Below are 25,533 nucleotides of genomic sequence, written 5' to 3'. Positions count from 1 at the left end.
GGCGGCCCGAGGTCCGGCGCTGTGTTAGGGGTGGGGTCCCGGGGCGGGGAAACATTTCAGCTTTTGGACGGCGGATCCGCACACCGCGAGCTCCGCTCCGCTGCCGAGGGGCAGCGGAGGGAGAGCGGGGACCTGAGGGGATCGGCGGGTCAAACCGCGCTGGGCTGCGGCTTCTCCGCGAGCGCCGGCCAAAGTGTGTGCGCCCTGGGGCGGGTCCGGGCCGCGGAGGGAGGGGGCCCTCGGGTGAAGGGGCGAGAGGCTGGGTGTGTGTCTAGCTGCGTGTCTCTGGGGGTGCGCGGGAGGGGGCGGGGAGGCGCCTAGATCTCCTTTCCCGTGGGCTTGGAGGTAGTGGGGTGTCTGCATCCACTGGAGGAGCTCACGTCTGTGTCGGGGGCTCTTAGGGCACCTGCCCCACCAGTCTCTGGGCCATAAGGGCGGGATCCCGGGACCGACTGACTGACCGCGAGTCCGGTCCCTAAGGCCAGCCCCCTCCGTCCCCGACCCGAAGCCCAGGCGGACCCCCTCCTGGGGGCCCCGCCCCTTCCCGACTCCCATGACTCCCCACTCTTCCCTCTTCTCCCCTCTCCTCTCCCCACCTCCACCCCGCCCAGGCCCGCCCCGGCCCCGGCCCCGCCCAGCCGCGCCGGGCCGCCTCTCCGAGGACATGTGGGACGGCGCGGGGCCCGCGCGTGCGCCGTGTCCCCTGACCCATTGTTGGGCTGGGGGGTGACGTCACGGGCTCCCGGGAAAGGCGGGGCGGGGGGGGGGCAGCCGGAGGAGGAGGTGGAGGAGGAGGGAGCTTCCAGCCGCCGCCGCCGCCGCGCTGCCCACCGCCCTGCCCGCCGCCGCCGCCGCAGCCCCCGCGACCGCCGCCGCTTCCCGCCCCGGCAGCCGCAGCCCCACGTAGCCGCCGCCGCCGCCGCGACGAGCCCCAGCCTCAGCCCCAGCCCTAGCCCCAGCCCCAGTCCCAGCCCGAGCCCGAGCCCGGAGCGAGCCCGCCAGGCAGCGGCCGCGGTAGCGTCGGCGGCCGCGGCGGCGTCGGCGGCGTCGGCAGCAGCGGCCGCGGTAGCGTCGGCGGCGTCGTCGGCGGCAGCAGCAGCAGCGGCGGCCGCGGCCGCGGGCGCAGCTGAGCCTCCTGCCGCTCCTCCGGCCCCCTTCTTCCCCCCGCTGCTGCTGAATGCAGGCGGCCGGCTGGAGAGGAGACAAAGGAGGAGGAGGAGGAGGCGGGGGGCGGCGGCAGGAGGAGCAGGAGGAGGAGGAGGGGGCGGCGGCGGCGGCGGAGGAGGAGGAGGAGGAGGAGGAGGAGGGGGCGGCGGCGGCGGCGGCGGCGGCGGAGGAGGAGGAGGAGCAGCAGCAGCAGCAGCCCGGGGAGCGGCGGCAGCGGCGGCAGCAGCAGCAGCAGCTGCAGCGGCGGCAGCGGCGGCGAGGATCGGTGCCCCGAGCCCTGCCCGGGCTGCTGGCCGCCTCCCCCCCGAGGGCCCGGCTCCCGTTGCTGCAGCAGCAGTGGCAGCAGCAGGAGCGGCAGCAGCAGCAGCTCCGGGGCTAGCGAAGCCCGGCTCCCCGCCGCCCTCCCCGCGCCCGGCCATGCCTAGCTCCATCTACCAGCCCGAGGGAGGGGAGGCGGCGGCGGCGGCGGCAGCGGCGGGACCGCCCCACGGCGGCGGCCTGGGGATGCTGAGCCCCGGCCCCGGACAGCAGCAGCAGCAGCAGCAGCCCCCCGCGCCCCCGCCGCCGCCCCCGCCCACCCCGCCGCCGCCTCCGCCGCCCCCCATCCCGGACCAGGGCGCCGAGGGGGCGGCCCCGCCGGAGCAGGAGGAGGCGGCCGCCGCCGCCCTGAGGTTCGCCCTGGACCAGCTCTCCATCTTGGGGTTGGAGGAAGAGGAGGACGACGAGGAAGAGGAAGAGGAGGAGGAAGGCGGGGTGAACGGCGAGGCCTGCGCCGAGGAGGAAGAGGAGGAGGAGGAGGACGATGAGGAGGAAGAAGAAGCAGCCGACGGCGCCCTGGAAGACCTGGACCCCGCCACCGGGCCCGGGCTGGACGCCCCCGGAGGGGTGGCCGTCGGGACGGGGGGCGTGCTGGGAGCCCTCCAGATGTTGGACGCGGACGTGAGCCCGCCGGCCTCCAACACCACGTCCCCGCCAGATGTGTTCAGCAACTTCCACCACCACCCACACCTGAGCCACCACTCCATCCTGGCGGAGCAGATGAGTGTGATCGGCAGCCGGAAGAAGAGTGTCAACATGACCGAGTGTGTCCCCGTGCCCAGCTCGGAGCACGTCGCCGAGATCGTGGGGAGACAAGGTAAATCCCCCCCCGGGCTTGGTCTGCTCCCCTCCCCCGCGGCTCCCGGGATCCCGGTCTCGGGAAAGTGACACTGAGCAAAGTCGCTCGGACGCCCCTAGCGTGGAAGTTCCGCGCGCCGCCACTCGGACCCTCCCTTTAGAATCGGGGGCTGGAAGTGACAGAGGGCATAACCCTGAGGTGGGGCCGCGGCAAGCCCTGGCAGTGGAGCTCGGGGCGTCCGGGGCTCAGAGTTACTTTGCCGTGACGTGCACCCCCAGTGTAGGATGCGAGCTGTCGGCTGTCTCTGTGCATCCCCCGCCCCTTTTCTGTATCTGGGTCACTCTTGTTCCCTTTGTGCAGCGCCCGGAGAGTTTAACTTGGAAACATCCCTGTCCCCCAGCCAGTCTGTCCCAGCCTTCCCCTCCTGCTTCCCGGGACCCTCAGCCCCCTCCTTCCCCCGACAGCTGGGATCCTCTCCTCCCCGCCCCATCCTCCTGCCCTTGATCCTGGAGGCCCTCCGCCTGCTGTGCGTCTCCTGGGGCTGGGTGGTCCCAGCTCGGGGACTTTGCCTCTAAGGGACCGGCCAAAGTTTGAGATCTTGTTAGTGATGTGGGGAAAGGGACTCCCAGGGGATGCGGGAGAGGAAGGGCAGGTTTTGTGCAGTTTTAGTCTTTTTCAGCGAACCCCTGCTCGCGCCGCCTTCTCCCCCACACTGGGATCTGTCAAAAAATAGTAATTGAAATGGGGGGGTTGTTGTCATCTTCCGCTTTGTAAAGAATCAGTCACAAAGACCCCATATTTGTCTGCAGCCGGGGACGCTACGGGTGTAAAGAAGGGAGTGTGTTGTTTGGGGGGGAGGGGGCGCCGCGCGCTGATATTTTTGAAGAGATCTTTAAGCTCTTACACGCCTATTTGATATTCCAGTTGGGGTTGTACGCGGTCCCAAACGTATTGATCTGCTAAGCTGGTGGGTCTCTGGAGTGTGGTGCCTTCCCCTCCCCCCACTTCCCCCCATCTAGCTTTGGACAGTTCCTGCCCGGGTGGAAGGAGGGGTGGTCTCCGTTCCATCCCGGCTGGAAGGCCGGGGCCGGCTCTATTGTCGGAGGGGCCTGGGTGGCTGGCTGCCCTATTGTTCCCTTTGTTAGAGGACCATGCTGTGATTAGCATGGTGACATCAGGCCCAAGGCTTCCCATTGGTGGCTGGGCTGCCCTGAGCCAGCCCACTTCCCCCCTCCCCACTCCTTCTTCGCTCCAGTCCGCCCCGGCCCAGCCCAGCCCTGCCCTGCTTGGCTACCGGTCTCAACTTTTTCTTTTCCCTTCCCGCAACCTCCCCCTCTCCTGCCTGGCCTTGCCCTAGCTCTTTCTTCGTGGCTTGGGGTGCTGGGGGGTGGAGTTGGGGGTAGGGGGGCTAGTTAGGGAACCAGGGTGGGGCCGGGCGGACTGCTCTGGACTTGGAAAAGACCGCCCAACTGCCTTTCTGCCCTCTATCGTGCATCTCGGGCCTGGGACAGAGCTCCGAGGTCAAGCTGGTCCCCAGAGTTATAGTAACCTTGGTTTCAGAGTAGCTTTCCAGTCTTTATTTCTCTGTACTCTGTGCATGGCATTATGGTGGGATTTATGGCTGTGTGAGGATGCCGAGTCCCGAATGGGCTGATAGGACACAGAGCCTTTAAAATGATCAGCTGGTCCAGCTCCCTCATTGACACATCGGGAAACTGAGGCCAAGAGAGCTGAAGTGATGCCCAAAGGAAGTGATGGAGTCTGTAACTGAACCCAGGTTCTCTGCTTGTCTCAATCTAGAACCTGTTTTACTTTTTGTTTTTTTTGTGTGTGTATCTGATAATTGGCCCAGTTTGGCTTCTTTTCTCCTAGAAAGTTGCTCCCAATGTGTATTTTAGTGGAGAGACCGTAAGACTGGGATTGGCTTCCCCCCCCTCAGAATCTAGCTGTGAGCTGGCTCTTGGGCAAGTGGGGTTTTCTCCCTCAGGTTCAGGTTTTTGGCCTGTAAAATCTGGCCCTCCCTCCCTAGGCTGTTGTGAGCTTTAAAGGAGTCCTGTATGGAGATGGTTTTGTAAACCCTCCCCGGGCTGGTCCTGGGGATCCCACTGGGACGGTTGCTGCTGCAGCTGGGTCCAGTTAAGGCTAGTTTGTTGCTGGCTTGGATTTCAGTAACCCCATGGCCAAGGTCACTGGGCGAGTGGGGGTGATATTGAAAGATTGACAGATATTCACATCTGTGAAGTGTCTTGTAGCTTCCCTGCCCTCAGTGGGGGCCCCACCCTAGTGGGCCTAGAGGAGTCTTCCATCTGAATAATCTGGGTGCTTCTGCAGAGCAGCCCCGAGGTCTGAGGATCAGGAGCCTTGAATGGGTCCCCTGGGCCTCTGGCCCTCCTCTGGATGGTGCATTTCCAGGCCCTTTCAGAGATAGAAGAGACCCCCAGAAGCCATCTCATCTAATCCCTTTGGGGAGATGAAGTCACTTATCCAAGGTCACATAGGTCATAAGCACCAGCATAGGATGAACTGGGTCTTCTGCAGTCTGTTTTCAGGGCCAGCCCTCCATAGGGTCTAGCAGGGTCCAAGCATGAATGCAAATCCAAGACCACCCATTCCCATTGCTAGCGATTCTCTCAATGACCTTGGGCAAATAACTTCATGTAAGCCTCAGTTTCCCTATCTATCTTGGGAATTTGTCCAGAATCACTTGAGGAATCCCAATAAATCTGGGAGTAGATCCCTGAGTTCTCTCCATATCTTGTCCTTTAGTCCCAAGGTCTCTGGTACCTAGAAGCTGATAGACATCCCTCTTGTAGCCGAAGCCTAGATTTCTATAAACTCTGCCCCCTCTTCCCCCGACCCCAGCCCAACATATAAAGCTTTGTTTCCCAGACTTCTTCCTCCCTCTGCCTGTTTTTAGATTAGGCAGCCATGGGACTCCCACTTTGAGCAAAACGCAAACTTTTTCTATGAAAATCTGGGTTTTATACAAAATGTAAACAATCTATTCTCCTTCTGTGTTTCACTTTATAAAAAGCACTTTCCATACAGCCCTGAGGAGAGGGGGTCTAGGATGGATAATGCAAGGATTATTAACCCAATTTTATGTTGAAGAAACTGAGGCACAATTTCCAAAAGGCAGTAAATAACCTGAGATCTTTTGATGTTGAGATCAGGACTATCCTGTTGCTGAGATTTACAGGGAAGATTCCCTAAAGAAAAGCATCTTGTCTCTTGGAGTTCCCATCAGTGCTCCAGCAGTGACAAGCTCCCCTCAGTTTCATCACAAAGCAGGCACAATTTATAATATCAGTCAACCAAGCATTTATTTATTCTCTTTATGGGCAAGATTTGGAGAAACACTTCGGTTAGGTACAGCAATAATGAGCTTACTAAGTCAGCTCCCCATGGGTCCCAATCCCAAGGAAATTCATGGGCTCCACCTTAGGAAGGATGAAGTCACCTCTCTCCCTGGGAATCTGGGGTTCACATTGGGCATTGTAGGTAGCATGGGTTCAGAGGGGAGTTCCCCAAATAGTAAGGTGGGGGATCAAGGGTGGTTGGCAGCTAGGATTTTTTAGGGTTATATTCTGGGAGATGCCCTGCTCACTCTAAGCAGGAAAATTTCTTCATGAAAAGTCAAAGGCCTAGGTAAGGTCAGGGTGTTGGGTCCCCTTTTCCTAAACTTTCTGTTCTCCCTCACATTTAGCCATGTTTACATTTGAAGTCTTGACTCCAGACTTCTCCCTAGAGTGCCAGTCCCTCACTGAGCCAGAAGTTACAGGTGTGGAAAGTTTTTTTGGGGGGGAGGAGGCCTTTTTCTAGGCCTGTCTTTACTACCCCAACTTACTACTCAATATTTGGTAAAAATCACTTTTCTTTATTGGCTCAATTTCCTTATCTGTTAAATGGAACTAACTTTTGCCCAGACAAAAAGTGTTCTGTAAAAATGAGCATAATTGACAGCACCTGTCCCACCAGGTTTTTGTAGGATCCTTTGCAAACCTTAAAATACTGTCTAAATGTGAGGTGCAGTTAGTGCAGAGCCCCAAGTACGGGGGAGGAGGAGATGAGGACTTTCTGACCTTGGAGCTGGTGTCCTAACCTGGGGAAAGCCTCAGGGGAAAATGTGCCACCCACGGTGTAAGAGACTCTCAGGCCTTTGTTCTTCTCCTCCCTTCCCCTTGATTTTGAACTCCCATTCTCTCCGGGCCTAGAATGCCCTCTCGCCTCTGGAAATCCTTGTATTTTTTTTTCGCCTAGTTCAGCTCCCTACCTCTCTAGGGAAGACTTATCTTGGGAGATTCCCCATCCTCTGGAGTGAAAGCTACCTGAAAAATGGTGGGAATCAGGGAAGTCTTCCTGGAAGAGTGACTGTTGAGCTAGGCTTTAAAGAGTGGAGGGAAGAGACTAAACATTTATTAAGCACTTACTGTGTTCCCCTTTTTTTGACCCTATTTCCCTTTGAGGTAGGGGGAGAGAGAGGAACTTTTCTGTTCCTTTCTTCCCAAGGCAGTGGTGAGGAAAGTGACCTTGAAAGAGTTATTTTTGACAGAGGGGAGGCAATCGTGAGATTCAGGGGAGGGACTGGGGCCCACCTTGCTTGTACAGGATCCTTTGCTTTGAGTCTTTCCCCTTCTCCCCAGCTTCTTCCAGGTACTCCTTAAGTCCATTTGTTCTAATTGAAGCCGCGAGAAAATAGGGATAACTATGTTCCCCTACTTGTGATGAAAGCCCTTCCTTCCCCCCAACAAAGTTTACTGCTTTTCATAGGGCAGAATCCCACTTTCCTCTCCCTAGATTCTGACCCTGCTTCAGTGCCACCTCCCCCAGGAAGTCCCTGGTGATTTCCAGCTTCCAGGCTTGCAGCCTGGGTATATTGGGAATTCCCTGTAGGTATTGCCTCCTTAATCTGTATAATTGCAGTAGCAGACTTTGTGTGCAGCTTTCAGGTTTGCAAAACAGTTTCCTTACTGGTGTCTCCTTTGAGTCTCAGGGCAACCACTCCCAAAGGAGATAAAGTTAAGCCCCATTTTACAGTAGAGGAAACTGGGATTTGAAAAAGCTGAATTTTGCCCAATAACTTCCTGGTATTTGTCTCCCTCGGATCCTCATCAGCCTCTCATACTTTAATATGTAATAACATTTCATCAGTTTGGGGCTTTTAAGGTTTGCAAAACTCTTCCCATACATGATTTCATTTGCACCAGTCCCAATTCAGAGATGCGGGGACTTATTACCTAGGACCAATAGTCTGAGGTGAAGTCAGCTCTGGGAAAGGGACCTTAAGAGGCCTCTCCCACATTTTACAAGTGAGTAGACTGAGGCCCAGAGAAAGCAAAGAACACCCCTTGTCAGGGTAAAAATTAATTCCATTTTACCGTTAAGCAAACTGAGTCTTAAAAGAAATGTGATTTTTACCAAAGATCACACAGTAAATTGGTAGTAAAGACAGGCTTAGAACTGATCCCCCATCCCCAAAAATACATAAATAAATTAAAACTTTTCTCAACTGTACTTCTGCTATGCCATACTGCCCCTTGAGAGCAAGACTGGCTCAGTGGGGATCTGGCACAAGTCTGGAGTCCAAATGTACACACAGGCTGGTAGGGGAAGGGAACAAAATTTGGTAAGTTTGGGAGTATGACAAAGGTGGGAATTAAACATCATCTGTACTACTCTGCTTTCCTTTCAGCTGGCTTTGGGTCTTTTTTCCCCCTCTTAGCTCCTAACACAGGACCCCAGTTTGTACAGCTGCGTCCAGCAGGCCATCTGTACATACTGGTTACCCCTGAAAACAGGAGACTAAAAGTCCAGACATGCTAGCAGGAGCAATGCCCTCTTAGCCAGGAGGAGGGAGAACTGAGCTTGAAGCGGAGGGGGGTGGGTTCTGGAGGAGGCTTGTGTCTTAAGGGGCATTGTGGCTGTACTCAGTCTGGGCTGGAATGTGCAGGAATAGGAGGGTGGCTGAGTGGGGGGAAGCAACAAGTAGATAGGGGAGAATAAAGAGGGTACCAGTAAGCTCCTTACTGGAGCTGACTGAAGTTGCCCCTTGGCACAGGCTGTCTTGGGATGTACTCACTCCTTACTCTTCTACCTTTGAGAATCCCTAGCTACCTTCAAAGGCACCTGGGTGGTTAGAACATCGGCCCCAGAATTCGAATTTGGTTTCAGACACTGACTTCTAGGTAGATCAGATCACCTCCCTCTGCCTCTGTTTCTTCATCTGTAAAATGGGGGTAATAGCATCTACCTTGATAGGCTGCTTGTTGGGCTCAAATGAAGTATTTATAAAGAGCTTAGTACAGTAAGTGCATACTTGTTCATTTGTTTTAGTGACATCTGACATTTGGGGGTTTGTTGACAAAGATATTGGAGTGATTTGCCATTACCTCTCCAGCTCATTTTACAGGTGCACACAGTAGGTATTTAATAAATGCTTGTTTACTTCTTTCAAAGCTCAGCTCAGGAAAGCCTTCTTTGGTTCTCTCAGTGCAGCCAGGGCTCTCCCATATCATGTATATACTTGTTTATGTGACCTATCCTGGAATGGAAGCTCCATGAGAACAGGGGTGGTTTCTCCTTTAACTTTCTTAGTTAGTATAGTAGATGCTTAATCAATTAAATGCTAGTCAGGTTGAATTGGCTCCAGAAAGAGGAAGTAGGAAACCTAAACCCTAAATCACTTCTGCCATTAACTGTGTTACGTTGGACAAGGAGTAATGTCTGTCTCCTTTATGTGCCTCAGTTTCTTCTCTAGGAAAAGCAGTTAGGCTAAATTTGCAAATTTGTTCCAAGAGTATTTCACCTTTTTGGGTTTGTGGGCTAAAAGGAGCTAGTGTTGATTTTGGAGTAGGGGCCAGTGGTGATAAAGCCACACTTAACAGAAGATTTACTCATCAATAAAGTTATTACTCACTAGGAGGGACGCTGTACCCAGATACCCATACATCAGAGATGCTCTGAGAGCTAAAAGGTGTTAGAATGGCAGAAGGAAGAATACTCACTGGGCTTCCTGGATTTTCTTGTTAGAGGGAGTGTCTGGGCCTTGGAGAATAGGGGAGCATCTCCAAAGGGAACTTATCAAACTGGGCAAAGGACCGGAGTGGGAAAAATTGTATATATACACATTGGCTTGACTGAAGTCAAGAGATGATGATTCTAGCTACTCAAGCAGAAAGGCTGGAGTGGGAGACCCATGAAGAGGCAGTTTTGATGGCTGAGCTCTGGCGAGGGAAGGGGCTGTTTGGGACTGGAGAGAGAAAGGTGTTGGTGGTTTTGTGGAAAAGGCAGAGGCAAAGATGGCTTGAGGAGCTTGCATCTGAGGAAACTGAAGCAGAGTAACAGGTGATACCAAATGGGGAACCGTCGTCCAGCTCATACCCAGGGGAGACTTGGAAGAGGGAAAGAAACACAAGATTTAGAGATGCCCTGATTCCCAGTCTTGTTGGGCTTGGTTCCTCATCTCTGAAATGGGAATATTCATCCTCCATTGCTTATCTCCTGATGCCTTGTATAAAATCAAATGTAACAATACACATAGAGCAGACCACATGCATCCTATAGATGTGGGAAATGTGGGCATTTCTTTTGTTAGGGGCTTAGCAATCATGCCCTCTTGGCTCCCTGCTGAATCCGGGCCCATCTGGTCTAGTCAGGAGCCTGTCCCCACGGTTAATTCCCTCAGAGGATTTCAGGAATCCTGGGTGTTTCTTGAAAAAAGTCCTGGGTTCCATTCATAGTTCCCCTGTTAACCTGCTTAGCGACCTTGAATGATGTCCTTCTGTTTCCTTATCTGAAGGTTCCTGCCTGCCAGCGCTAAATCCCATGATTCTATGGACTTACCCACAAGTCCACAAATTAAAAATTGAAAATTGTTGAAGGACCAAATGTAATGCCGAGAAGGTCATGGGGCCAGCCATCAAACTCCCTAGCTATGGAATGACCATGCAGGAGAGCACTAGAGTTCCTACTGCCTCTGTAAAATGGGAAAGGTCACTCAAGTGACCATTTCATTGGAGGGAATGATGACTTGGAAGAGAGAGTAAGAAGGCAAGTTGGTTTCTGCCCTTGCAGGTAGCGTGGAGTCCAGTTGAAGCCTGTGGACTGACTCTCAACTGGGCTATGGGCTCTTGCTGCAGTCCTTTCATTTCTGTCAGAAGATCTGAGTCTAGGCCTTGGTCATCAGAAAAAGCTGCTTTTTTGGAAAGGCCTCTGTGGTGGGATCTTGTGGGCTGAATGCTAGGCTTAGAGTTGGGAAGACCAGGAGTCTAGATCCCAAACTGACACTCACTGACTGTAACTCTTCAGACTTGATTTCTTCATCTATCCAGTGGGGATCATAATAGCACCTCAGTGACAGCAGCACTCCTTAAGATCTCTGGACAGATTTTCAGAGATTCCTTGAAAGTGACATCTTGCTTTCAAAATAATTGATTACCCTATAATCCTATATATTTTTATTCTATGCCATAGGCATGGAGGCCGCAGAAAAGGGATTAGGAACCCTGTTGTGTCCACAGAGTGCTCTGAAAACCTTTAAAACTATAGATATTAAAGCTGCCCTTTGTTCCCTTTTCCAAACCTGTACCCCTTCAAAGCTGGGAACAATTTCCTCTGCTCCTATAGCACTGAGTTCAGATCACTTCTCTGCCACTTAGCTGTGTGACTTTGGCCAAATTCCCCCTCCCCTGGACTTCAGTCTCCTCATCTGTACAATAGAGATAACAATTCCTGTGCTACTTGTCTCCCAAGGCTGTCAGAAGGAAAATGCTCTGTCAGCTGGGAAGAGCTTGGAGAAACAAAAGCTGTTATTATTTGCTACTGAGCTGAGGGAGTGTCTGAGGGAGAGAGGGGCACTGGGGGAGGAGGCAAAGGGCCAGACTTCCAAGTCACAGGCGCTCCCGGCCACAGTTACTGTGGAAAAGAACAGTGGCTTTGGAGTATGGATCTGCATTCAAATTCTGCCTTGGTTATTCACTGCCTCGGTGGCCATTGGGAATTTAGGGAATCTTCCCAGGTGAAATGGATGGGACTGGTTGCTTTGAGCTCTCCTGTGGTCCTTCTTTCTCTAGCTGTCCTTACAAGCCTCTTCTGGAGGCTGCTGTCCTAGGTGAAGCACTGTAGGAGGAGGTCTTTGAGAGATTGGGGTGTCTGAGGAGATCTTAGCTACCTAGAGGAGCCTCTGTGTGTAAGGGAAATTCTTAAAAGACCTGGATTCAAAAGCTCCCTCCAGCTAAGTCCTTTCTCCTAGACTCAGTTTCCTGGATAGTCACAGAGTAGTCATGAAGAGAGGGAATTAGAGTGCTCTAGAAATGGGGACTGTTTGGGGAGGGAATGTCAGGTTTAGATGACCATTCCACTATAGATTTTCTCAACTTGTGTGGGAGTTACGCATCCTCCCCCTTGTTGTGATGTTCCTGTCCCACTCTGTGATCTTTGTGATCCGTAGCCTACCAGGCCTATCTATCCTGCTGTCCCTCAAAGTCAGTTCTGCTCTAGTTCCAACCCTACCCCTTAAATCCTCCTTGGGCTCAGTCAATTAACAGTACCACTTCCCTTCTGATTTCTTGTGATATTCTCCCTCAATTCTCACCATTCCAACTCGGCCACTTGATTGCACACCTCCTGGTTTGGGGTGTCTCTCCAGGTCCGTATCCTCTCCATCTCTTCATTCTTACATGACTGTCTCACCATTTCCCATGGGTTCAACTCTCCATCCAGCTGCGCCCTTGCCCAGCTCTTGTCCCTGTCAGTTAGATGTGTGTCCTAGGGGCATCTCCTATTCAACATCTGCCAGTATAAGCAAAACCCTGCCCTTTTCTGAATCCTACTCACAAATCCACAGCCTCAGGGTCATCTTTTATCCATCCAGGATGACTCCTCATTTGTCCTCACCATGAATCTAGCAGTTGCCACGTTTTCTACCCCACCTCACCTCTACACCTCCTCCTTCCTTCACAACTTCACACTACTACCACCCTAGTTTCAGTTCTTTATTACCTCTCATCTGGATTATCTCTTTTTCCATATTTCTGAAAAAAAATTTAAAATATTTTTCCCAATTACATGTGAAAACAATTTTTAACATTTGAAAAAAATTTTTGAATTCTAAATTCTTACTTCCTAATAAGACAATAAGCAATTTGATATATAAATATATAATGTATATATTATACATTATAGAGATAGAACTTATAGAACTGCAAATATGCAAAGTGTTTTCATATCAGTAATTTGTGAAAGAAAACAGACCAAGAAGAAATGAAAAAACAAAAAAAAGTGAAAATAGTGTGCTTCCATCTGCATTCAGATTCCATCAATTCTTTGGAGATAGATAGCTTTTTTCATCATGGGTCAAAATAGTGTGCTTCCATCTGCATTCAGATTCCATCAATTCTTTGGAGATAGATAGCTTTTTTCATCATGGGTCTTTTGGAATTACCTTAGATTGTTGTGTTGTTGAGAAGAGCTACAGGCATTTTATCATGTGATGTTGCTGTTATTGTGTCCGGTGTTCTCCAGGCTCTTCTCACTTCACTTTTCATCAGTTTGTGGCACTCTACCTTGTCTGCACTGTTTAGTAGCTGCCTGAAGGGTCTCAGTCTCAAGTCTCCCCCTATTTGTCCACTACACAGCCACCAAAAAAGTTAACTTTGTTAATCCTCCAGTGGTTCTTTATCTTCAGAATCAAACAGAAACTTAACTTGGCACTTAAAGCTCAGAACTAACTGCCCCCTTTCTACCTTTCCAGCCAGCTCCATATAGGAAGTTCCATTTCCCTTCTCTGCCTTAGACTCCCTTGCCTAGGCCTGTGTCATACATGTACAAGACAAAGTAGGCTGTTTATAGTTCCAAAGTGTGAAAGGTTTCTTGAGGGATGTGGACTTTGAAGATGGGATGGGATCAGGTTTAGCAAGGCAAGGTCGGGGTTGTGTTTCGTGGACTAGAGTCCAGATCAGTTTGATGGCAGCAGAAGGCTCTGATGGAGAACGAGGGCCAAATCAGGGTGTGGAAGGCTTCGAATGACAGACAGAAATTTTCAATCAATCAGTGTTTATTGAAACACATGACTATGTACTATGTTAAACACTAGAATATAATTTTCCTAAAGTGCAGAACTGATGCTATTGTCTCCCTCTAATCAGTTAAATCCAATGTCTGTTACCTTAGTATCAATTCTAGAGTCTTCTGTTTAGTATTTAAAACTCTACATAACCAGGTCCTTCTTATCTTTGTAGTCATATAATTTATTCCCCTCCTACAGGCTGGGTTCTAGGATTCAGCTATATCATTCTTCTTGTAAGAGACTCCATCTCTCCAAGCCTTTGCCCTGAGTGGGCCCCATGCTTGGGAATGCCCTCCCCCTCTGTCTTTACCTCTTGGCTTCCTGGGTTCAGGAGGCCTTTGCTGGGTCCCTCCCCCAGTTCCCAGTGCTCAGTTAGTCTAGTTAATTAGCCTGTGACTTTTCCTCTCCTTGCCCCCACCCCCTTCCCCAGATGGCAGGTTGACTAATACATGCTAAATAAAGTATAAATTAAATACAATATATGTATACATGTCCAGACAGTTGTTTTGCTGTACAAAAAGAATCAGACTTTGAAACAGTGTACCATTAGCCTGTGAAGAAAATCCAAAATGCAAGTGGACAAAATTGGAGGGATTGGGAATTCTATGTAGTGGTTCATAGTCATCTCCCAGAGTTCTTTCGCTGGTTCACTTCATTACTGCTCTATTGGAACTGATTTGGTTCATCTCATTGTTGAAGAGTTGGCTATTCTTTGTGTTTAGCAAAGTTGCCTGATGCACAATAAGCTTTGAAGAAGTACTAGGTGACCCACTGATGTATCTGGAAGGATGTGATTATGGAATTTGGAAATGAAAAGGGATCTTAAAGATCATCTAGGTCAAGGTCCTTCTCTGTCCACTCCTCATTTTATCTATGTGGAAAATAAGGTTCCCAGAATGGAAGTGACTAGCCCCAAATCTCTCAGATGCTGGTCTTGTGACTTAGTCAAATGCTCATTCCAAGCTCTCTCCTGCTGAGCTTTGGGTAGATTAGAATTCTGGGAGCCTCCTGATCGCTTCAAGGGAACTAGGTATCAGGAATAGAATTATCCCTTTTACAAAGGAGGTAATGATATCTGGAATTTCTGTAAGCCACCTAAGGTTTGCATGCTTATCACTTCTATCATGGAAGATCCTTTTCTTAGCTCTGGGGTTGTACCCCGGCACTTTATCTCTATTTTATTGGGGAGGAAATTGAGGCAGAGTAATAAAGTGCCTTGTACCAGGGCACATATGTCCTTTTTACTTGTGCTGAAAATTAAATATTCTCAGTCCTCAAGCCTAGCCCCCATCCACTCTGCTGTGCCTGTTTCTGGGAAACCCTGAATGGAAAAGACCAGAATTGGGGAGGCTAGGGTGTGATGGTTCAGCAAGGGCTGGTTGTTCGGAACAGAGAGCACGGTGAAGATGGGGGATGACCTGGATTACTGGCTACCTTGGGACTATCCAGTTTACCTCTTTCTCATCAAGAGGCCTCCTACTTAGTGATGAGAAGCTCACTACCTTTCTAACATACATAGCTCTTTTTTAAGATTTTCAGAGCACTTCTCCCACATACATTCTTCCTGTGTCTCATCTCCCTCCCCCTTCTTTGTCTGTGTGTGTCCTTTCCTGTTTCTCTCCCCCCTCCCCTTCTGTCTCTCCCCCTCCTGTTTGTTTCCTTTTTGTCAGTGTTTCTGTCTGTCTCTGTCTCCTTCAGTTCTCACCTTAAGTCAGTGAAATAGATGCAGTAATTTTCCCAGGGCAGCCCATTTTCACTTTGAGATAACTGTTCGGAAGCTTTCCCTGGCTTTTACCCTAATCCTTCTACTCGCCTACTCCTCCCTCCCAGATAACTCCTAGTTTTGCCTCCAGGCAAAATTTAGATAAGATATTTACTGAAAATGACCTTAGAGCTCAGCAGATCCTGCCCTCCCCTTTGGGGGAATTGAGGCCCTGAGGTATTAAGTAACTTTCTCTTGAGGTCACACTGCTACTAAGTTGCAAAGCTGGGATTCCAGGCAGATCTTCAGTCCTGTGGCTCTGGGCTGCGCCCTGCCTGGGGTTCCAGCCCTGGTCAGTTTCCAATCTGTGTGAAGCATTTTGGAGGTCTGAGAGCTGGCCTGCTTGGGTTTTGTGGGACCCCCAGGCTAGGTGCCTCCTCCTGCCCCCTTCCAGCTGATATCTGGAATGGAGCCTTCCCCTCTGCAGTGTAGAGAGGGTTGAGAGGGACTCAGGCTGTGTAGTCCAACCCTGTTATTTACAAGGAAGGGAAACAAAGCTCAAAGGGATTTGAACCAGTTCCCCTGACTTTGGAGTCAGGGCTTGTCCTAAACCATGATGCTTTCTCTGGGTCCTTTTCTCTGTTGGAAATGGGAGAGGAGGCCCCTGTGACCATCTGAGACAGTGTGTTCTGGAGGAGGAAGCCACTGCCTGGCAGAGAGAGCCTCCCTCTTCCCAGCAGCCCTTGCCTGACCTTGACCCATAGTTGGCTACTTTGCTGGCCTTTATCACTGGAGAAAGTAGCAGAGTGGGAAGAAATCTGAGGCCAGTGAATTCAGCCTCCTCATTTTACAATTGGGGGAGACTGAGTCTCACAGAAGCGAAGTGACTTGTCCTAGATGACTCAGTCAGTAAACATTTATTAAGCACCTACTATGTACCAAAGCACTGAAGTTATAAAGACAGGCAAAAAGCAGTCCCTGCCCTCAAGAAGCTCCCAGTGTAATGGGGAAGGCATTTTATTTGCTTTCTGTACAAATGAATTATTTGCAGGGTAAATTGGAAATTCTCTGCAGAGGAAAGGTACGAGCTTTAAGAGGAACTGGGGAAAGCTTCCTGTAGAAGGAAGAATTATAGATAAGACTTGAAGGAAGCTGGGAGGTGGAGGTAAGGAGTCATAAGTCCTTGTTCGGGTGCCAAATTGCAATGGTCCTGTCTAGCTCCTCTGAAGGGCTCAGAATAAGTCCTTGTCAGGATAAACAAGAGTCCTTGCCCCACGTGGGGCGCCAATTTGTAACATCTCCAGAAGCTGCTGACACTCTCTGGGAGGAGATCTACTGTGTCAACTCAAAATCTCTCAGACAGATTCTTCTTCCTGTAGAGAACCGTTGTCTCCAGACAGTTACCGTTAACTCTGGTCCAGAGTAGTGACTTCCCTCTTTTATCCTCCCAGAGAATGGGCATGGGATAATGCAAGGGCTTCTGGGAAAAATTACTTCAACCAATGAACTTGTTCCTCCTAAGCATGCAAGCTCTTCCCCAGGAATTCACAAGTAAAAACTCCCAGTCATGGCCGGAACTAGAGAATTGTCAAGTACCGATTTAGCACTTAGTAAGAACCTAATATCTCATTATCTCATTAGCACTTAGTAAGAACCTAACAAGGGACTACAGAAAAAAAATGTCCAGAGGCTGCAGATTAGGACTAATGGGAGGAAGGAGCCTAGAGGCTAGGATCAGAATGCATAGGTGGGGGTAGAGGGATGCCAGAGAAGACTTGGAGGTATCTAGAGGTTATAAAGAGCTTGAATGCCGAGCCAGATTTGATATGTGATGCTGGAGGTGTTAGGAAGCCCCTCAAGTTTGGGCAGCCCTAGCACCAGAGGCAGAATCAGCCAGGAAGCCCTGGAGCTTCAAAGCTCATCCGTAGCAACATGGTGGCTGTGTGACCTGGGCAAATTTCTTAACCCCTGAATAAGAGTCAAGACTCTGAGGCTCTCTTAAGTTGTGCAGAAGGTGCCTCAGCAAGGGCATTCCAATGACATTCCAAGTGTAGCCCTTGGAGTGATGGAAGAATCTCATGTAACGATCACAGATCACTGTAGTCTTTTTTTTTTTTTTTTTTTAAATTCATTTTTCCAAATTATCCCCTCCCTCCCTCCACTCCCTCCCCCCCATGGCAGGTAATCCCATACATTTTACATGTGTTACAATATAACCTAGATACAATATATGTGTGTAAATACCATTTTCTTGTTGCACATTAATTATTAGCTTCCGAAGGTATAAGTAACCTGGGTAGATAGACAGTAGTGCTAACAATTTACATTCGCTTCCCAGTGTTCCTTCTCTGGATGTAGTTATTTCTGTCCATCATTCGATCACTGTAGTCTTGTCAAATAAATAGTGGTGTTCCTATCCCCATCTTAGAGATGGGAAACCAATGGCCAATAAGTGGACTTCCCTCCTCTACCCTGAGCACACTTGCATGAAGTTGTGAGTGACCTTCTAAGTTCTCATGAATTTAGTGCTAGGAAGGGACCTTGTCCAGAGTCCGGTTGTTCCAGAGGCAGAATTGCTCAGGGCCCTATTCTTGTGCTGTCTCTTGAGCAGGGAGGCAGTGTGGCCCAGTGGAAAGGGGGCTGATTCTGGCTTCAGATGACTGGAAATCAAATCCATCTCATGGATATTTATGATCTTTGCAGCTTTAAGCAAGCCATTACCTGTCTTGGTTTTAGTTCCCCCTATCTATAAAATGAAGGAGTTGAGCTAGCTGAGTCTCCCCTCCAGCTCTGGAGATATGATTCCTTCATCAAAACAAAAACCAGGAGGAATTCCATTAATTCAGTAGCTTCTGATTCTCTTCTCCTTCTCTAGCCTTAAGGAGGTACAGATAGCCCTTTTTCCCATAACAAACCCATTTGAGGCAGGTAGGGCAAGTGCCTTTATCACCCTTTTATAGATGAGGAAACTGATTTAGAGGACTTGCCCTGAGTCAGGTGACTATCAACAACAATAATACTAAAATAACTACCATTTATATACTGCTAACCTTTGTAAATCACTACATAAATATTCTTTTATTTGATCCTTATAACAACCCTGGGAAGCTAGATGCCAAAGTAGCATTACTTCCTTCTGTCCTCACTGCACTCTCATTGGGGCAGATGCAGGGTTTGGGGGACATCAACATCATCATCTGGTGCTGAAGATGGGTGGTATTTAATGCTGTGAACACGGAGTCAAGAATATCTCCTGAAAGAAACACTCAAAATACAGGATTTAGTTGGGGACTTTACCTCATATTTCATTTAAAAAAAACCCAAAAACCCTGAAGCCCTTCAGGAGGTCTGAGGTCCTTTCCCAATGTCTTCTGCCCCATCTCCTTTCCTTCCATCTCACGTGAAGAGGTGGCCCATCTTTTTGCTAAGTCTCTCACACACTAATGATCTCATCCTCTCCTCTCTAGCACACAATGGTCCCCTTTCTCATCTAGCATTTCTCTTTAATCTTCCATTGCTCTTAAATCCTAGTTTATATTAACTGCTGTCTATTCATGTACCTTTGTTTCCCTTAATGCTTAAATAAACCCTAACCCTCCATTTAGCCTTGCCCATTAGCCAAGTTCTATATCTCTCTTCCCCTCCTGCCAGATTCTTTGACAAAGTTATCTTGTGTCTACTTTAACTTTTTCCTTCCTCATTGCTTAATTCTTTTGTCATCTGCCTTCCAGCCCCTCCTCATCAAAGTATGCCAAATAATCTCATGGGTTTTTTTTTTTTTTTTTTCCTCCAACGTGCATCTTTCTAGAGTCTTTGCTGCTGAGATCGCCCTTTTCTGGATCACTCACCTAAGTTCTCCTTTGTGACTCATTTCTCTCAGTCTCCAGCTGGTCTTCCCCCAGGTCTCCACTAATTGGCTGACTTCCAGGCTTCCTCTTCATTTGGTGCCATCAGCTTCCATGGAACCAGCTGATTTCCAGATGTCTATATCCAGTCTTGCCTCCTCTCCTGCCCCCATCAGCTGCCTTGTGTACACCTCAGACGTTTGAACAAGCCACAACTCATCCTCTTCTCTCAAACTTTTCCTTCTTTCCTAGTTTTTCTATTACTGTCAAGGGTGTTATCAGGCTCACAACTGGGAGTATTGTTCTCACCACCCATATCCAGGCTTGTCTCTACCCTTTTTGAAGATCCACTTCTCTTCATTCACATAGCTGCCATTCTAGGACAGCCCTCTATCACCTTGAGGTGCTATGGCCTTCTGGTTGGTGTTTGTCTCGTGTCTCTCCCTATTCCAATCTGTTGAGTCATTTCCCTCAGCTGTCACAATAACTTTCCTCAATCACATATCATACTCTTACCCCAAATCAGTAAGCTGTGGTGGTTTCCTATTACCTCCAGGATCAAAACTTCTGTGTCACACTGGAAGCCCTCACAAGCTATTCCCTTATTCTTCCAATCTCACTCTTTTCTCCTCTTCTTATATGTCACAATCCACTGATACTGAATCTGGAACAAGACCCCTCTGTGTCCTGATTCTGCCCCATTCCTAGAATGCTTGCCCCCTCACACCGCCCCCTAGCTTTTTCCAAGACTTAGCTCAAACTCTGTTTTCTTTGGGAGACTTTTTTCCTAGGCCCCCTCTAGACTTTCCTCCCTTTCCTTCCTTCCTTTCCCCTCCACATATACACCATTACTGCTTTCCCTCTAATTATTTACAGTATATCCTGTCTATGTATTTTGTGTGTGTGGTGTGTGTAAGTGTTGCATGCTATTCTCAGTAGAATGTGAGTTCCTTGAGGGCAGAGATTGTGCTTTTTTTGTAACTTTTGTAACCCCAGGATGTAGCACAATGCCTGAAACATAGTAAACACTTAATAGATGTTTGTTGGCTGACAGCCTGTTAATAGCATGAGCCTTGGGCCATAGAACACAGCATGTCAAAATGAGCAGGCCCTTAGAACTTGGCAGAGCTGAAAGGGCCCTAATCTTGTCAGAGTTAGGAGGGCCCTGAGAAGATGTGGAAAGCACCATTAGATAGTTTCTGAAAAAGATCTGGTGACCTTAGTGGACTTAAAACTCATTATTTAAGTCAGCAGAAGTGTGATGGCAAAGCCAAAACCAAATATAATTAAGCAGAATTTAACTTAGCGTGGGAGAGAGGTAATAGTTCCATTGCTTTCTATGTCAGACCTCATCTGAACTATTGAGTTCAGTTCTAGACCCTATGGGTGAAAGACATTGATCAGGCAGAATTGCTAGTAATGGATGTGTAAATGACAAAGAGATAAACTGAGATTTTATATCTGGAAGAGCTTCCTGACAATTAGTTCCCCTACTGCAGATTAGGCTATTTAGAGAGGTGGGGGTGTTCTTCCTTCCTGGTGGCCTTCTGAATATTTCTTCAGAAACTTGTCAGACACTCCTTTTGTTTACAAGTTAGACTAAGTTGTGATTAAGATCTATTCCAATGAATGGCTCAGATATTCTGTGAACACCATGTCAGAGGTGGAAGGGCCCTCAGAACACAGGATGTCATCTGGAAGGGACCATAGAACTTAGAAAGTCAGAGCTAGGAAAGGCCTACCTAAGCCTTGATAGTTTATTGGACTTAGAATTTGAAAGACCTGAATTTTAATACTGCTTTATCACATGCAAAGAGACATCATTTGATGTCTCTGAGCCTCTGCTCATTTGTAAAATGGAACTAATTCTGTCTCTAATGCACAAATATTTGATTTTCTGGGCCTGTGATTTCATTGATAAAAGAAATTCCTAGGTGAGACAATTTTCTACCAGTCAGTGGTGGTCAGTAATTTCTGAGTAATCCTCAGTCTTAAAGAGTTGCATAGAGCAGAAGTGTCAGGCTCCCCTGGGTCTGAGAGGCCTGCAGAACTGGGAACTATATCCCAAACTGGATTAAAATGTAATTGGGAAATTAGGAACAGACACAATGCAACAGACATTGTTAATTTGTGGTTTCACAACATGGAGCTCACAGGGGTATGTTTCTGTTTGAGTTTGATACCTAGATCACTGAGAAAGTTAAGTGATTTATCAGCTCAGGATGCCAGAGGCCCCGTGTGTGTCAGATAATCTGGATGAAAGGCCTAGTAACCTTTACAGTGGTACGTAAAGCTCAGCTAGCATCTAACTCAATCCGTCCCTCATTTTTCAGATGAGGAAACAGGCCCAGAGAGGAGATCCCAGGGTCCCATAAACAGGGATAGCCAGGATTTGAAATTTGAATTGGAATCCAAGGTATGCTAAGTTCTACTCTTGACAAGGTCACTTCTATGACCTGGGGCTTGGGTTCGGCCCTCTGTAGCTCAGTTTCCTCATCTGTAAATGAATAAAGTTGGATCAGATACTTAATTTGAAAACTCTTGTTTAGCTGTTGTACTTGGGAGCTAGGGATATAAAAGCCTTCTGAAAATCAGTCCCTGAATTCACGGAGAAAGCCCGGCATCATGAACAGAATCTTGTCCCTGTCACCAAATTAGCTTGGATTAGTTGCCTACTCTGATATTTTCTGGCTGTGTGATCCTGGGCAAGTCATTTAACCTTAATGAGCTTCAGTTTCCCCATCTGTGAAATGGAGATATGATAATCCCACTGTCTTGGAATAGTTGTGAAGATTAGATAACCATGTAGGGAAAGCCCTTTGTGGAGCTTAAAACTCTAAATATGTGTCAGTTATTGCTACATTCTCCTAGGGGGTATATGTATGACATTTAAAAACAAAAATGGAATTTAGCTTGAAAGAGGAGATAAAATGGCTTGGAAAAATAACACTAGCAGCATTTCTATAGTACTTTTAACATTAGCAAAGTGCTTTAATATTTATATTTTGATGGGACAACCTTGTGAGCTAGGGGCTCCTATTATTCTCATTTTACAGATGGGGAAACTGAGTCAGGCAGTGGTTAGGGGACTTGTCCAGGATCAACCAACTAGTAATTGTCTGCAGCAGAGCAGGTTCTTCCTGGCTCCAAGTCAAAAAGCTAACTCAGGAAAGGCTTCCCAGAAGCACCCAAGTTGTCTTGAAACAAACTAAGGTTTCCAACAAGTGGGGTCATTTTCTAGACATGAGGGAAATGCCTGTGCAAAAAGGTAAAGAGATGCACTGCTGAGTTAGGGGATCAGCAAATGGGCTGCAACATAGATTGTGCAAATAAATAATCTAAGTCTGGATAGGCAGGTCAGAGCCAGACTTCCCTTCTGGACTTGTAAACAGCAAGTAGGTGGATTGACTTGAATGATCACAGTTGTGATATCAGGAAGACAAGGGAAGGGAAGACCAGTTAGGAGGCTCTTGGAGGCAGCGCCTGTGAGAGGCGCTGTGACTTTTCCATGAGGATGTAAGATTATTTTAGTCCATGAAGAGTGTGAACCTTGGGGTGTTCAGCTGCCTCCTGGTTGTGACTTCAAGAGCCAGAGTGGTGTAATATAGGTAGTGTACCTAATTTGGAGTCAGTTCTACAAATGATAGTAAGCATTTATTAATCATCTACTTGTACCCAAATAGATAGGGTTTCATTTGGCGTCAGAGGACCTCCCCTTCTACAAATGATAGCCAGTGCGTCTGTAAACAATTATTAATCACCTACCTTGTGTGGCCAAGTAGGTAGTGCTTAATTTGGAGTCAGGATCTCCCCTTCTACCAGTCTGCAGGTCCTCATTTTAAGCACCTCCTGGGTGGTGCCTGTAACGTGCTCTCCTGGCAGTTACAATTACTAGTCTGTCCTAGACCCACCAGACCACTGTCCTTTGCAGTGTGAGCTCTACCCGGCTCGCCTCCTCTGAGGCCTTCTAAGGTCTCTGGCCACAATCTCTTGAATCTATAGCTTAGTAACCGGTAGCGCACTCAAGAACAACCACATGTAATCTTAAAAGCCTTTATTATACCTACTCACATAATGCCCTAACTGATGCCCTGACTTGTTGGTTCCCTGGTGAACACCTGGTCAGAAGACCCATGTGTTCACTACCAAAATCCTTACCTCTTTCGGCTACCCATCTTGGCTTGGCCACCCAGGCTAGGAGCCAGGGTGAACAGCACGAGGTTAAAGAGGGCGGTTGCTGCCTGCAGTGGGCTTACATAAGGCCTGTGAGGTCACACACACAGCCAATCAGCGAGAGAGTCACCCATTACGAAACTATCTCAATATGGCCAGGATCCCGCCCAAGGGCAGTCCTAATATCCACAGAAATTACTTCCGGGCCTCAATCTCCCGATGCACTGTGTCCGCCCATTTAAAGGGCCCTTACAGGTGCCCATTTGGGGTGCCCTCACTGCTATGAGGGCCCCGGGGAGGGGAAGGGTCCGACTCCAGATCCACTCTGCAGGGTTCCGAGCCTCCTCTGGTTTTTTTTTGGGGGGGAGGTGGGCAATGGGAGGGGAGGCTGTGCTCCACAAAGCTCCAGCTCGGTGAGGGGCTGGCTGGAGGTTGTTGCAGAAGCGGGAGTCCGACCATTCTTTTTCATCTCCCACCCAGGATGCAAGATCAAGGCGCTTCGAGCCAAGACCAACACGTACATCAAGACCCCGGTGCGGGGCGAGGAGCCCATCTTCATCGTGACCGGGCGCAAAGAGGACGTGGAGATGGCTAAGCGGGAGATCCTGTCGGCCGCAGAGCACTTCTCCATGATCCGAGCCACCCGCAACAAGGTGAACGGCCTGACGGGGGCCGTGCAAGGGCCCCCCAACCTCCCGGGGCAGACCACCATCCAGGTCCGCGTGCCCTACCGAGTGGTGGGGCTGGTGGTGGGGCCCAAGGGGGCCACCATCAAGCGGATCCAGCAGCAGACCCACACGTACATCGTGACCCCGAGCCGGGACAAGGAGCCCGTGTTCGAGGTGACGGGCATGCCAGAGAACGTGGACCGGGCCCGCGAGGAGATCGAGGCCCACATCACCATGCGCACGGGCTCCTTCATCGACGCTGGCGCAGAGAACGACTTTCACTCCAACGGCACCGACGTCTGCCTCGACCTGCTGGGGGGGCCCGCTGGGCTCTGGGCCAAGGCGCCCAACCCGGCCCGGCGGCCCTCGGCCGGCCTGCGCGCGGACAGCCTGGCCCCGGCCGAGGCCTTCTACGGCAGCCGGGCTCCCGCGGCCGAGCCGGGCCCCACCAGCCCTTACGGGCCAGGGCCCGGCCCCGGGGGAGGCGGAGGCTTCGGCTTCGGGGGCGACAATCAGTCCGGGGCCCCGCCCGCCCCGCCGCTGGGTTCCGAGGACTGTGACTTTGGCTTTGACTTCCTGGCCCTCGACCTGACCACGCCAGCCACCATCTGGTCCCCCTTTGAGCGCACCAACCCCCTGCAGGCCTTCGGAGGCTGCCCCTCGGTCCCGGGCTGCCCCCAGCGGAGGAACAGCGGGCTCAGCGGGGCCGCCACCCCCCGCCACTCGCCCACGCTGCCCGAGCCGGGGGGCATCAGCTTGGAGCACCCGCTGGCCCGGCGCATCCCCAGCGAGCCCGTCAGCGCCCTCTCCTGGCTCCCGGGGCCGCAGGGCTCGCTCTCGTCCTTCTCCAACAGCACCGGCTATTCGTCATCTTCGTCATCCTCCCTGCCGGGCAGTGTGTCAGCAGCGTCGGGCTCTCCCACAGACTCCAGCAGCTCCGAGGGCGCCCGCAAGGCCTCCCGGGACTGCATGGTGTGCTACGAGAGCGAAGTCATCGCCGCCCTGGTCCCCTGCGGCCACAACCTCTTCTGCATGGAGTGCGCTGTCCGGATCTGCGGGAAGGCTGAGCCGGAGTGCCCTGCCTGCCATACCCCAGCCACCCAGGCCATTCATATCTTTTCCTAGCTGCCCCGCCCTTCACTGGGAGGAGAGGGGGGAGGGCGCAGGGGCCAGCTTAGACAGGAGAAAGGGGCAACCTCCCCGCCCGCCGCTCCTCCGCCTCCCCCCAGCACCCCCTTTTAACAACCCCGTCCGCTCCGACCTTTTTTATTTAAAAAACTTGACTCCCAGGGGGAGGAGGAGGAGGAGGGATGGGGGGAGGGGAGAGGAGATTTGGGGGAGGGGGGGCCGGGGCTGGGGGGAGGGAGGGAGAGCTGGTCAGGGGAACGGGGGAAGTATATGACTCGGGCTTGGGGTGGGGAAGAAGGGGGGAATAGAAAACCAGAGAAAAAACAAACCTCCAATGTTTACAGAATAGCTTTAACTTGGACCCCAGGTGTGGAAGCTGCCGGCACTAGGCAGACTGGCTGTCCTACAGTTATTTCCAAATAACAGTATTCAGTTGAAAAGTTAAAATAAACAGAGAGAAGAGGTCCAATGGCACTTTTTATTTAGAACACACAAGGGTTGTCTTTTTTATATTTCTAAACCTTTGGGGGTGGGGGGGTTTGTACGGAGCATTCTTTGCTAGGCTTTTCAGTCTCTCCTCGGAGGGCCAAGGGCTCCCTCCGCCGGGCTGCCCACCTGCCTGCGGAGAACATCGTCTTCCTTCTTTCTTTTTTAAGGGAGGGCTTTCA

The 25,533-nt window shown here is 50.2% G+C and overlaps 1 protein-coding gene across 1 annotated transcript; it reads left to right on the top strand.

The window, feature by feature from the left end:
* Positions 1 to 1,584: 1,584 nt before the first annotated feature.
* On the top strand, positions 1,585 to 25,061 carry MEX3D (mex-3 RNA binding family member D). The gene is made up of 2 exons (XM_074303322.1): positions 1,585 to 2,302; positions 23,550 to 25,061. Exons 1-2 carry the CDS (start codon positions 1,585 to 1,587, stop codon positions 24,860 to 24,862), a joined length of 2,031 nt encoding a protein of 676 aa, XP_074159423.1. The 3' UTR covers positions 24,863 to 25,061.
* The last annotated feature ends 472 nt before the right edge of the window (positions 25,062 to 25,533 follow it).

This window comes from Sminthopsis crassicaudata, chromosome 1, assembly GCF_048593235.1.
Source record: "Sminthopsis crassicaudata isolate SCR6 chromosome 1, ASM4859323v1, whole genome shotgun sequence".
Taxonomy (NCBI): Eukaryota; Metazoa; Chordata; class Mammalia; order Dasyuromorphia; family Dasyuridae; genus Sminthopsis; species Sminthopsis crassicaudata.
This window is presented reverse-complemented; position numbering and strand designations above follow the sequence as displayed.

Excerpts from the sequence above, each read along its gene's own strand:
- MEX3D (XM_074303322.1), top strand. The coding sequence starts at position 1,585 with ATGCCTAGCTCCATCTACCAGCCCGAGGGAGGGGAGGCGGCGGCGGCG. Across the intron at positions 2,303-23,549 it reads CGAGATCGTGGGGAGACAAG|GATGCAAGATCAAGGCGCTT; the intron begins GTAAATCCCCCC and ends TCTCCCACCCAG.